The 13,868-nt window shown below is 37.6% G+C and overlaps 1 protein-coding gene across 1 annotated transcript in view; it reads left to right on the forward strand.

The window, feature by feature from the left end:
• The window catches only part of TPR10 (ankyrin repeat family protein), a 39,599-nt gene that overhangs the window by 1,839 nt on the left and 23,892 nt on the right, over positions 1-13,868 (forward strand). Inside the window, exons 4-7 of the mRNA XM_088960358.1 lie at positions 257-388; positions 6,298-6,437; positions 6,683-6,769; positions 11,582-11,707. Coding sequence (XP_088816484.1) covers positions 257-388; positions 6,298-6,437; positions 6,683-6,769; positions 11,582-11,707 — 485 coding nt within the window. The remainder of the gene's footprint in view (positions 1-256; positions 389-6,297; positions 6,438-6,682; positions 6,770-11,581; positions 11,708-13,868) is intronic.

Raw genomic sequence — 13,868 nt, forward strand, 5'->3', positions numbered from 1 at the left:
TTAAATACACTTAGGATCTTGACCCAGTGTACCACTTCACAGTTACACTTTCTTTTATATTTTTCTTACCCTGACTTTGCTATTTGTTCTTTACCATTTTTAGTTTCTTGTAAAACATTATCTTGGAGCTGTTTTCCTTTTTATTTTATTTTTTCTTTCTTGGTCACTCTTACTTTTTTCATAATAAGTTATTTTAACGAGTTGTCCCATTAAGGATTTTATAATTAACAATGTAAGGTTCATTATCCCTCTTCAGGTGAGACTCCTCTTCTTCATGCTGCTCGTCAAGGGCATACTGCCATTGCCAAGTATCTTGTTGAGCATGGTGCTGATCCATCCATTTCAAGTGATCTAGGAGCCACTGCTTTGCATCAGGCTGCTGGAACAGGTTTTTTTTTTTCTTTTTCTAATGAGATATGCCAACTGAACGAGTTTGGATTGATTTGTAGCAAATAACAACCCAAGTATATTTGTGTGTTGCAGTCTTGTAGTACCGATTTCATGGTCAATATCTTTGCTACAACATTGCCATAATTTGTAGTGGAAAAATATTATAACCACTACTGATCAATAAAATATTATATAACTGCATGCAGGACGTAGTATATTGTATGGTTTCTTATTTTTTGTTTGCCGAAATTTGTGCCACTTGAAGAATGACATTAAATGTGTTGAATGTTTCTTGGGTCTTAAAACAAACTTGGGAAGATCAGTTTAGTTGTCATAAATCTTCGAGATGGGGAGATAAAGTCTTTGCCAGTACCTTCGTACAAGAGCTTTCAGTGGCAACTGAAGTATTGCCACCACCCCCTTTGAAGTAACACTTGGCCCTTGGAATTTTGGAATTCTTGGTGGGGGTCACTTGAAGAATGACATTAGATATGTTGAATGTTTCTTGGGTCTTAAAACAAACTTGGGAAGATCAGTTTAGCTGTCATAAATCTTGGAGTTGGGGAGATAAAGTCTTTGCCAGTACCTTGGGGTACAAAAGCTTTGAATGGCCACTGAAGAACTGTCACCACCCCCTTTGAGGCAACACTAGGTCCTTGGAATTTTGGAATCCTTGGTAGGGGACGATAAGACAAAATACCTGGTCTTTTGAAAATAGATGAGTTGCGCTGATTGTGGGGGGGAAGAGTGGGGTGTTGAGATCTGAATAGATGGAAGGGAAAGGATATTGGTATTTTTAGAGAAGGTTTCAGATCTCAAACAAAGACACAGTGTCTTTTTTTTTGCATAGTTAATTAGGGAGAAGAAAATATCAGAGACAAGAAAAGAAATAAAACGTCTAAAGAATTCCCTAGCATCATTCACATTTCTCTCCCCATGGATCCCATTTATATATAAACCTCATTTTCAAAGTTAAACAATCCAATACTTGCTGCTAAATAGACTCTTGTTATGAATTACAAAAGGTCTACAACTCTATATAACTGAAACCAGTGTTACATGGACTTTTCTCAGTGGATGAAGAATCTCATGGTACACGGAGACGAGGTTTTTGAATGACAGATCCACATCTTTTTCTTTCCCCGTTGTACTCTTGTTTGACGTAATTGACATCTAGGTACCATTCAGAAAATGATAATTGACATGTAGGGTATATTCTGATTTCCATGATTCCATCTTTTTGTATGAAAAAAATATCATAGATGGTAAAGATGCAAACTTCTTCTATTTGTCTTTTTCTATAGATTTATGAATGTTGAAATCCATAAAGATCTTCTATTGTTAACAGAATACTTTTGCCCTCCTGAATCCCTGACTCCATGTTCCTTTTCTATAGATGGTAAAGATGCAAACTTCAGCTTACTTAAGTCAGATTCCATGTACTTGTTGGATTTCAACTCCTGTCTTTATTTCCATGCAATGCCAACAACCAAATATAAGCAGATTTTTACTAGCTATAAAAGTCAAAACATTTAAAAAGTTAAAGATGTTTCTTGTCCACAACTAAGTTTGTGAAACTGCATATACATGTTGGCATGATAGACCTTAGCCATTACTTAGTTACAACACAAAATGGATCATATCAAAGAGCTTATATTACATTGATTATTGTAATATAAAATAATGCTCATGGATGCATTACATCTACACCATTGTTTTAATTATATAGATCTTTGTCTTGGTTAATAGCACTAGAAGTTCTCACTAGGGAAACCTGGACTCTAGGGCTCTTCCAAGATTGACCTCTAACCATTGGCCTATAGTGATATGCAAGGAGGAAAGGAGGAATGGTGGACCTGCCCCCTTTAGGTTTGAGAATATGTGGTTGCTCCATCCTGGATTCACTAAAAGAGTAAAGGAGTGGTGGTATGAATGTAACCCAATGGTGGAGTGGGAAGGAATGAGGTTCCATAGGAAGCTACAATTCTTGAAAGCAAAGATCAAGGAGTGGAACCAATTGGAGTTTGGAAGGATTGAAAAAAGGAAGAGAACTTTGATGGATAACATTGAGAGCCTTGACTTGAAAGAAGAAAGGGGGGACTTTGGAGAGGTAGACAAGGAACAAAGAGGAGGATTGAGAAGTCAGCTTGAGGACTGCCTACATAAGGAGGAAATCAGCTGGAGGCAAAAATTTAGGTGTAAATGGCTACAAGAGGGAGATAGAAATACCGGATTCTTTCATGCTCTGGCAAATGGGAGGAGAAGGAGAAACTCTGTCTCCAAACTGGAGATAAATGGAGTTGAGATAACACAACTTGATGAGATTGTAGGAGCCTTTGTGGGACACTTCAAATCAATTCTAAGGAGGCTTGTAAGTAGGCGGGTATGGTTAGAAGGATTGGATTGGCCAAATATAGGAGATGATAACAGGAGAATGTTGGAGAGAAGGTTTGATTTGGAAGAGATTAAGGAGGCTGTTTTCTCTATGGATAGAACAAAAGCTCCAAGACCGGATGGTTTCATAATGGCCTTTTACCAAGATTGTTGGGATACGGTGAAAGATGACCTTTTGTTAGATTTTGAGGAATTTCATAGGAGAGGAGTGGTTAACCCGGGTGTGAATTCCACCTTTCTAGCCTTGATCCCAAAAAAGAAAGACACATTGCACCCAAAGGATTTCAGGCCAATCAATTTGGTGAACAACTTGTATAAGTTCCTTGCAAAGGTGTTGTCTCTAAGGTTGAAGAAAGCGTTACCAACTATTATCTCACCAAATCAAGGACCATTTGTGAGTGGAAGACAAATAATAGATCAAATCCTAATTGCTAATGAGAGTGTGGAGCATTTAAGGAAATATAGGAAGAAAGGAGTGGTTTATAAGTTGGATTTGGAAAAAGCCTATGACTTGGTCGAATGGGAATTTTTGAGGAAAATTATGACCAACATTGGATTTGGGGCTAGATGGTGCAAATGGATCATGGGGTGTGTTTGTAATTGTCACTACTTGGTACTAGTGAATGGGATAGTGGTTGACTTCTTCCCGACCATTTGGGGTGTAAGACAAGGAGACTCTCTATCTCCCTTCCTGTTCACACTAATTGTTGATGTTCTGGGGAAACTAATTTACAGAGCTGATTCTAGGGGTCTTATTATAGGCTGGAGAGTTGGAAGGGAGGATACCCCCTCACCCACTTACAGTTTGCAGATGGCATGATTCTGTTATGTGAAGGAGGAAATATGAGGTATATAAGGAGCTTGAAATTGGTGATACAACTCTTTGAACAAATGTCAAATTTGAAGGTGAAATTTGAGAAAAGTTGTGTAGTAGGTATGAATATGGAGGAAGGTGAAATCAGGGAGACTGCAGAAGTGCGTGGGTGCGAAGTCTCAAAGTGGCCTTTGAAGTATTTGGGGTTACCATTGGGTGATAACCCAAAGAGAGAGAGCTTCTGGAATCTGGTGATGGAGAGTTCTGAAAAGAAACTTGACTCTTGGAAAAGGAATTACCTTTCTATGGGTGGGAGGATAACACTGATTAAGGCTACTCTAGCAAATTTACCTTTTTATTTCCTTTCAGTGTTCAAGATCCTGGCAAAGGTTGCCAATAGATTGGAAAAGATGATGAGAGACTTCCTTTGGGAGCTGAGAGAGGAGAAAAGGGATCATAGAGTAGCTTGGGAGGTGGTGACTAGGAGTAAAATTTGTGGTGGTTTGGGGCTCGGGAACATTAGAAATAGGAATTTGACCCTTTTGGGGAAATGGTTGTGGAGATTCCCACTAGAGAAGAAGTTATGGGCCAAGATAGTGGTCAACATACATGGGCTGGAGCTAAATGGGTGGGATGCTGGAATCCGAGTTAGGACTACATGTGTTTCACCTTGGAAAGCCATTCAGGAATTGTTACCGGTTTCTCCCCTCTTATCAGGTATGACTTGAATTCAGGAAATGCTATAAAATGCTGGGAACAAACTTGGGTGGGGGATGGTCCTCTAAAGGACCAGTTTCCCTCTTTGTATGCACTCTCTAACCTTAAAAACGAGCCAGTTTCATCCTTCATATCCCCCTCCTCTTCCACTTCTAGGTTTGGGTGGAATTTGGGCTTGAGAAGGGTTGTGAGAGACTCAGACCTTGATAGCATCTCAAGTCTTCTTCAACTTCTTGACAATGTTTTCTTAGACCTTGCTAAGGTGGACTCTAGAATTTGGACTCCTACCTTCATTGATTCTTTCTCCTGTGCCTCTTTCTTCAAAGTTTTAAGCCAGGCCACCAGTCATGTAGCCCTCCCTTTTCCTGTTCATGAGGTTTGGTGCAGATCAATCCCTCCTAGGGTTGGTAGTTTTTTCTAGGAAGCCTTTCTGGAAAGATTCAACATTGGTGATCTGCTCTAGAAGAAGAGACTAAATACTTGTTTGTCCCCTCACTGGTGTGTTCCTTGCAAAGCTGATGGGGAGACATATTTTCACCTACTGGTGTCTTGCCAATATGCAAAGTCTATTTGGTTGTGGGCTCTTTCCCTATTTGGGTGTAGTTGGAACCCTCCATCAAACATGCAAAATCTGTTTTCTCCTCCTTTTTTCAGGTGGGACATGAAAAGGGGTAGGATTATGTGGAGGGGTCTGAGGGTTGCGGTTTGTTGGTCCTTATGGGAAGAAAGAAATGCTAGGATTTTCTCGGAAGTTGAGAAAAGCGTTGATCCTTATAAGGGTGGTACAATGGGTGAAATCATTAGAGCTATTCACAGATTATACAGTGGATGACATGCTGAGGAATTGGGGTGCGATTGCTAGCAGTACCCAGACCAAAACAGTGATGAATGTGTCGTGGACTCCCCCACCTGTGGGTTTCATAAAACTAAACTTTGATGAGAGCTGCAGAGGAAATTCTGGACAATCAGGGGTTGGGAGGGGTCTTCAGGGATGAGAATGGGGTTGTTTCTGCCATGTTCTCAGGCCCAATTGGAGTGGGTGACTCTCTCCGAGCCGAGATCCATGCGGTTATGGAAGGAATCCAGAAAGCCAGGGAGATGAATATCAGAAAACTTGTAATTGAAGGGGACTCGGAGGTGGTAGTTGGGTGGTTAAGTAAGGACTATAGCGGCTTATGGAATTACAACAATATGAGGAGGAAATTTAGATGGTTGGCTTGAGGAATGGAGGTTAAAATTAGCTGGGTTAAAAGATCAGCTAATTCTTTTGTTGATGGGTTAGCTAAACAAGGGGTGGGGAGGGAGTCAATGTTTTGGGCACAACTGTAATTATTATTTTTTGTTTCTTCTTATCTTTCTTTTTTCCTTCTTTTGGGGCTCAAGGTATAGCTGGAGGATAAGAAAGTTTGTCTTCCTCTTTGTAATTATCATTGAAAAGTTTTAATGAAATTAATGAAGTGTGTTATTGATCAAACAAAAAAAAATCGTCTTGGTTAATAACACTCTGTTGCACTTTTATATTGATTACTTCTAAGTATGTTGGGTTGTCAGTTTCTTGCATTACACTTCATGTTGTAGAACATTAGTTGTTTACTTAGAATACAGGCCAATGTCTTAAGAACTATCCTGGGCTTTGACATGCTCAGCTGACTGGGTCAACTGGTTCAACAGGACAATTCACCTATTCTAAGGATCAAAACCATCAAAAACCCAGAACCTGTTCAGCTGCCTGGCTAATTGGTTCAGTCATTTGGGTCAATGGCATTTTGAAAACATTGGCACAAGCCCCCTTTGAGTTCAGGAACTCCATGTATTCTAAATTATGCATGTGTTGGCTAAACTATTCTAGGTGCAGTGTATTCCTTGTAGTCATATGAAGAGTTGCTGGTACTCTACTCCAGGAAATTGAAACTCATTTAGTGACATAATGTAATTAGCATTTTCAATTTATTTTCTTCTCATCATTTTCATTATTTTTTTAGGAAATATTGAGCTGCTGAGGCTTTTACTCTCTAAGGGGGTTGATATAAATTCACAAAGTGATGCTGGTACCCCATTGATTTGGGCTGCTGGGCATGGTCAACAAGATTCTGTGAAGGTTTTATTAGAACACCATGCTGATGTAAGCTAGAAACCCTCGTTGCTTAACACTGTCTCTTTATTCCCGGATACTCTTGAGTGTCTTACAAATTCAATTGGCACAATAAACTTAAGTCTGACACTGTGGTATACAACATGAAAAAACATTTACTGTTGTACAATTTCTTCTGTTAACTGTGAACCTTGATTTCTCTTCTTGTAATAATCACCAGTGTTTTCTTATTCTGGTTCCTTTCTCCTTTTTGTTTTCTTTTTACTGCCTTGCAGCCTAATGCTGAAACTGATGATGGCATTACCCCATTACTGTCATCTGTAGCAGCTGGGTCACTGTCATGCTTGGAACAGTTGATTCAGGTGAGCTCAACTCTTGGTCTTCCAATACTTATGGTTAACTATTCTGGTTAATTTAGGTTAGCATGTAGTAAAGTTGTCTGGTTTCCTGTTACTATTGATCTATGATGCCCTAACTAAATGTATGAAATCTTGTTATTATTGATCTATGATGTCCTAAATGTCTTTTCAGATTCTGATAGATGATTATACGCTTATTTGTTAAATCCTTGGTTTTATTTATTTTATTTATTGCTAGTACAATCTGTCCCTCTTCTTTTTCCTCCTTATCTTGCTACATCTGTCTCTTGGCCTTTTACATTGTTTCCTTTTCATTTTTAACTACCCTTATGGTTTAGCTAATTGACTAACTCTACCCTTACTGTTTACATATTATCTTAAAGTACCCCTACTATTTCTGACAATTGACATTGTCAGGAAGTGCTAACGAAAAGAAATGAAATGTTGAATTTGTCCTCCACTATTCCTCAAATTTTCAAAATAAAACCCAACTGGTAAAAAATTGCCCTTCCCTCTTCTTGGTGAGTGTGTTTACTGATGTACAGTTAGCAATGATGAGGATGCAGAGAACAACTGAAATAGAGATATCATGAACTACAATTAGCGACGATGTGGTTAACATTTGCTTAAGGGTAAATGTCTTAAATTACCCCTACTATTTAGCTAATTGACAAACTGTACCCTTATTTTATAACTATTGTCTTAAACCATCGTTACTGTTCCTGACAATTGGAATGTTCTGTCAAAATCCATACACATGTGAAACCACATGACGTATATATTTTTTTAAATCCAATTTTACCCTTCGTACCTCTCCCTTTCCTTCTCCTCCTCCTTCTTCATTGTTTTCTTTCAATAGCGGCAAACTGAACTCTTCACACATTGTCAAAGGTTTGACAGGATAAATCTTGCATCTACAATAGGTTTGACTGTTGGGACGAATACTGGCAATTGGCAAAGGGGATCCTGACTGAGTTGGAGATAGCGAGCCCGAATCCGACCTAAATTTGGACGGTTGTATTAAGTGGAATCGAAGCCAGAAAACTGAACACCTGGCACATGGTGTAGATCCAGATGGGTGCCCTTCAACTGGAAAGGGGGAGAACGGAAGCAGGGAGAGAACGAGAGAGGCGTAACATCTGGAGGTTGTGCGCCTTCTCATTACCCTCACTACTCAAGATAGCAGCCTGGACAGTAGCACCATAAGTAGTGGCTCATACAATGGAAAAGCGGGAGGGAGAAGAGTTCTTCTGGAATTTCTATCATTTTTTGGAACAGTGGAAACGGAAATAGTGTGTCATCTCTAGGATGGGCAAACAATGGAAAAGCGGAAATAGTCGGTGAATTTCAACCGTTTCGGGATACAAACTATGATGTCTTCTAGAATTTCCACTCAGTTGGTCATGGAACAGGGAGGGAGAAGAGGGAAGGGAGAAGGTAGAGCTCTAGGTTAAAGACGATGAATAGGTTACAGGATGGGTGTTTTAGGAATTTTAACCATTTAACATTTTTATTATTTTATTCATTTTATTGAATAATTAATTAGATTAATAATAAAATCCTTATTTATTTATTCATTAATTACTTAGTTAATTAATTATTAAGTACTTATTGTTAATTATTAATTAGTTAATACTGGTTTTTATTATTTAGTATTTTATTATCAATTATATATTAATTATTTAAAATTCATAATTAGTTAATTGTTTTAATTAATCAATGTTTTACATGGTTTTCAAAATCGGATCGGAAAAACCGAGAACTAGTCAGGTGACTGGTTCCGTTTTCCCCAAAAATCGGATTTCCCCCCAAAATCGTTGATTTTGGTAAGCTAACCACTGAATCGGATAGTTAACCGTTCGAACGGTTTTGACCGTTTTTTTATTTTCTTTTATTTTTTTTGAATTTTTTATTTTTCTGTCAGGATGGGCTGAGCGTTCGGTTCGAATGGTCGGACTGTTCGACCCGGTTACCGGACCCCTGACTGGTTCGGTCACCGGGTCAGTTTTAAAACATTGATATTATTAGTTTATAAGTTATTGTTACTACTATATGTTATTAATACCCATGACTTAATTAATAATTTTAGTATTCTAATATTCATTATTCATAAATTATTAAATTATTTCTTTGAATTTATTTTAATGAAAATGTTGATTAGAAAATAATTATTGAATGATTAATTAATTTATTAATTATTAATAAATTAATAATGTTTTTATGATTTATTATTTTATTGTGAAATATTAATTACTTAATTAATTATTAACATTAATTAATATTTTGATTTTGATTTGTTTATATATTATTTTATTAATACTTATGACTTGATTAATAATTTTGATATTTTATTTAAAAAGATAATTAATTAATTTATTAATATTCTTATTAATTATTTATTTTATGTAATTGATTGATTTTTAAGTAAATTATTTTATTAATATGTTATTAAGTAATTGATAATTTATTTATGGGTCATGGATATAATATTAACTTTTAGAAATACTACAAGGAAGGTGTTTTTTTAGGTTAAATTAGTTTCCCCCCTACATTCCCTCTTGTTTCCCACCAAAATGGTGGGACTCCACATCCCAAGAATTGGGATCTATAATCCCACCTTTTCCCCATCTGATCCCATGACATCCCACAATCCAAGTATGGGAAGAGAGGACTATTCTAGAATATTCCATATTTTCCCTTCCCGTCCCATAAACCAAATGGAGCCTTAGGGATATACTTTATTAATGAGTTGGGTTATTTTTGACATTTGTTAATAAGTTGGCTATGTGTGAAAAGATTGAAAAAGAAAAATTTCCTGTACACACAAGAACTCCATTACTAGTTAGTTATGACTACATGTCCAGTCTTTGAGGGTTGATAAAAAAAAAACTATACATATCAAATGGTCGAGCTTGTCCTTTGCAAATTGCAAGTCACACATTGATCCACCTCCTCAAAGGTTCAATTTTTGGTTCCACTGGTTCAATCAGCTGCTCCTGGATGTTTAAGTCTTAGTTTCTATTCTGGAGTTGAACCAGGTCATGCCAAATGAAATGTTTCATATTCTATCAGGCTACCATGCATTCTTTTATCAGTAACAAGACCAAGAAGTTCTATTAATGGATATTTAGACATAATTGGTTACAATTCCTAACCCAAAAGAAAAGGGGATGGATGCTCTTAGTAACATGCAAAACTAATCATATGTAAATCATGCAATGTGATAATACAGGTTTCTCCCTGATGGTGGTTCCCTAATACAAAATACTCTTCCTTATCTTTTGGTGTAACTATTTCTTTTTGGATTTGTAACAGTGTGTTGGTAGGTTATCAACTAGTATGGGTGTAATGTCTGCTGAATTTTGATCTTTTGTGAGCTGATTTATCACGCAAAAATGTTTATATTGTATCTATAAGATTGAAGGGAAGAGAATTGACAGGCTGGAGGAACAAGTTCTATAGGAAACCTAAACAGCAGCCATATATGAAAAAAATGATGATTTTATTATAGAGAATTTGGAGAGAAGGAGAAGAAAGTGCATAGGGATATGTGGAGAAGTGTTGAGAGAGAGAGAGATGTGGCAAGATGAAAGAGCACAGACTCATGAACATCCCTAGAATCAGCATTTACTGTTAAAAGTATCTTTATATTGTAAGGTCTATCATAATATACTCGAAGATGAAAGTAATTCTAAAATCTTATCTTTATTACCTTGAAACATTGTATATGAAAGGATGGACTCCATTAATCATTTATGGCAAATAAGAAAACCCCTTAAACCTAGAAACCCATATGCCCAAAATTGTCCCAATTAGAATAACCTTTCAGCCTCAGAGCAATGTCTCCCACTTTAATCACCCCTTCTATTTTTTTGATAATTAAGGTAAAATTTTATTTACAAATAGAGACAGGCAGGAAGCCCATGTACAAAAAGGCAGTCTTGAGATTTTGCACATTTACACAATCTATAACTCCACTCCAAAGAATCAATGATGATAGCATCCCACCTGTTTCGAAATTGTGAAAATTGATAGCCATCAAATTCCCCCAAAATGGAAACCCAACTACCCAAGAACAAATGTTTCTTTCAATGACTCCAATCACTCTCTCAGGCTCATGCCTCTTCTCCTGAAACATCATTTAATTCCTCTCTTTCCATATTCACTAGCTGATTCCTTTTGCGGCATTTGCTGATGTTTCAGCCAATTTCATAATTGTTTCTATTTTTCTCCACATTACAAGTTTCTTTACTACTTAATCCCTAGACTCTGTATTAACTTATAAAACCTAAGCCAGCTGATAAAATCTATAGTTCCCAATTACAAAAAGTTCCAAGTTGCATTACTAGTAAAAAAGCTCCAAGTTGCATTTTTGAACAGTTCCAACTTTAATACATTCTCCTTGCTAATTGAACCCTAATTTACCCAAATTTCTTAGCTTTTTCTTACTGTTTCACACCAATTTATATTATCTTTTCTTATCCTTGTATTGTCTTCATTATATCTTTGATCATTAATAATATTCTATTTGCTGATTTCTACTGGTTATCAATTATATGAACCTTCATTGTAATGTTCTATATTTTTTCTGATTTCTACTAGTTAGCTATAATATTCTCGCCATTCCATTCTTATCTTAGCCTTTTTTATGCTGTTTTCTAATATGATCATATCTAACTCTGGTTGATGTGTTGATATGAAAACGAACATGTTTAATGGTAGAGTTTGTGTAATTTCTTGTTCATTTGTCTTCTGGTATTCATGGACATCACTATATGTGGTTGTAGCACTAACTTTGCATTTTCTTCTATATAGGGAGGGGCTAATGCAAATATTAGTGCAGGTGGGGCAACTCCTATGCACATAGCTGCTGATAATGGGAGCCCAGATATTATCAATTGTTTGTTAAAGACTGGAGCTGATCCTAATGTCACTGATGAGGTGAGATTTGAGACTATGATTTCTTGTGATCTATTTTTGCTATGTATATCCTTTTATTCACACATTATGCATTATGCAAGTACTAAGTGTGCTATTGGTTTTGGTATATGACTTGTTTTCCAGCTTACTCTGGTAAATATGTTCTTCCTTTGCTCTTCTATTTCTTATACATTTGTTTGGTATCTCAGTTTTATCTGTTCATATAGCATGCATATTCATTATGATCCAAGTAATTATGAGAGCTTAAAATGATTCAGCTACTTATAAAACAAGTAATTATGAGGCCGATTCTAACTTTATCACAATTGAATATCTACTAGGATTTAGGAAATGATTACTTTCATCGAAGATAATTAAAACACAAACACAAAACATAAGAGATTAGAGAAATGGAGTTCATGCAGGCAGGTCAGTGGAGGAGATCCTTGAAGATAGAAGCAAAAAATTTCCTGTTTGAAGAGATGAGAATCAAGGGGAAGGTAAGCCTGAAGGTAAGGGAAGCGAAAAAGGGTACAATATTGCTGGAAGGATTAGAAGTGTGATCGAGTGGCTAAGAGAGTTCATAGATGGAGCCTGTTCAAAAGGTAAGCAGATAAACTGGTAGGATTTTGGTACATTAGAAGGGAGAAGATATGTTGTTGAATGTAAGAGAATAGAAAAGGCTTCTTCATAGCTTTGGCTGAATTTTTTGGTAAGGGACGAAGGCAACTGGTGTGTCTACCAGCAGGAAAACAGAGCCAAGGATGGGGGGAAGTTGACTGGTTGCTCAAAGAGTAGCAAATGATAAAAATGGCTCCATAAGGGAGGAGAAGGCATATCTCAGCAACAGCAGGGTAGAACTAGGGCTAGTGGTCATGGCAAAAACAAAGGCCAATGCAGAATGGTGGGAGGTCTAGAGAGAGAAGAGTGGGATAGTAAGTTTGTGATACAAGCCAAGGAAAATGTTAATGATTGGAGGAGGGTAGTTGACTTACTGGCAACCAGGTTGAAGCTGAAGAGTGTCTTCATAGTAACCCCCTTCGATAACTGTAAAGTCCTCCTAGATCTAGTAGAGAATGAAATGGAATTATCAGCTATCAATGTTCAGGCTGATTTGGGATCATTCATAGTCTTTAAATGGAATCCAACATCCAACTCCAAGGATTTGTTTGTCGAAGATGATGTGGTGATGCGTGTAATAGGCTTGCCATTTCATCTGTGGAAACAAGTAGCAGAGTCTATAGCAGTATTGTGTGGAGGAATCTTGAAAGGAGCTTTCTGGGGTGATCTTTATTCAATAGCAATCCTGCTAAGTGGTGTGAAGCCAGAAGACATTCCACGAAAGGTAGAGGTACGAACAGAGGGGAGCGTTGTCTCTGTGTGGCTAGCATCCTCCATTGAAGCAGGGCTGTAGAAGGAGGCTCGTATGGTAGGAGGGGAGGAGGAAGAAGAAGCATTACGTGGACTTGTGAGATTGGTTAATTCAAATGGGAAGGAATGTTTCACTAAAAAGGGCCAACAAATTCTAGGAGGCCAAAAAGCTTTGGGGCAGATGGAAGGTCAAACTTGTAGAAAGCAAGAAAAGGCTATGACAAATGGCAGATCTTTTGCGCAGGTGGTGTTAGGGGAAATAGACAAAAACATACCAGTGTCTAAAGGGAGAGGGCTGAACCAGCAACCTCAGACAGGGAGGGTTGCTGGTTTGACCATTAAAACATGGGGGCGTGATTTGTTAAGAGGTCACATGGAAGGAAAAGACTTAGAAAATGGGCCCAGTCGAGTGGATCCCTTTTCTGGTGGGCCAGAGAAGGCAACTTAGGTAAAGGCTTTAAAGTTGGGTTCTTATATTACAAGTTTTGAGCCCAAGGCCCATTACAAGACAGATGGGCCAAGGGACCCTTTAAGTAAGCATGTGACCGGGAGGAGGGATGAGCTGATTGACGAGATTTTAAGTGTCTATCTTCTTCAACCCCGAATCCCTCCTTTAGGTCGAATGGTTCAGGCGCAAAATCTCAAGACTCTCAGCCTCGAGGCTCTCTACAGTGGGTCCCATCCAACCTGGCGAACCGTCTCTCACCAGATAGGCGCAACCCGAGATACCTGAAGCCTAGTGATTTGAACAGAACAGGGTTTGAAGATTGGTTGAGTGAACAAAACAACAATGGCGATTTTGGTAGAGACG

The sequence above is a fragment of the Nelumbo lutea genome, chromosome 1 (assembly GCF_056320005.1).
Source record: "Nelumbo lutea isolate HS-2025 chromosome 1, American lotus-T2T, whole genome shotgun sequence".
Lineage (NCBI taxonomy): Eukaryota > Viridiplantae > Streptophyta > Magnoliopsida > Proteales > Nelumbonaceae > Nelumbo > Nelumbo lutea.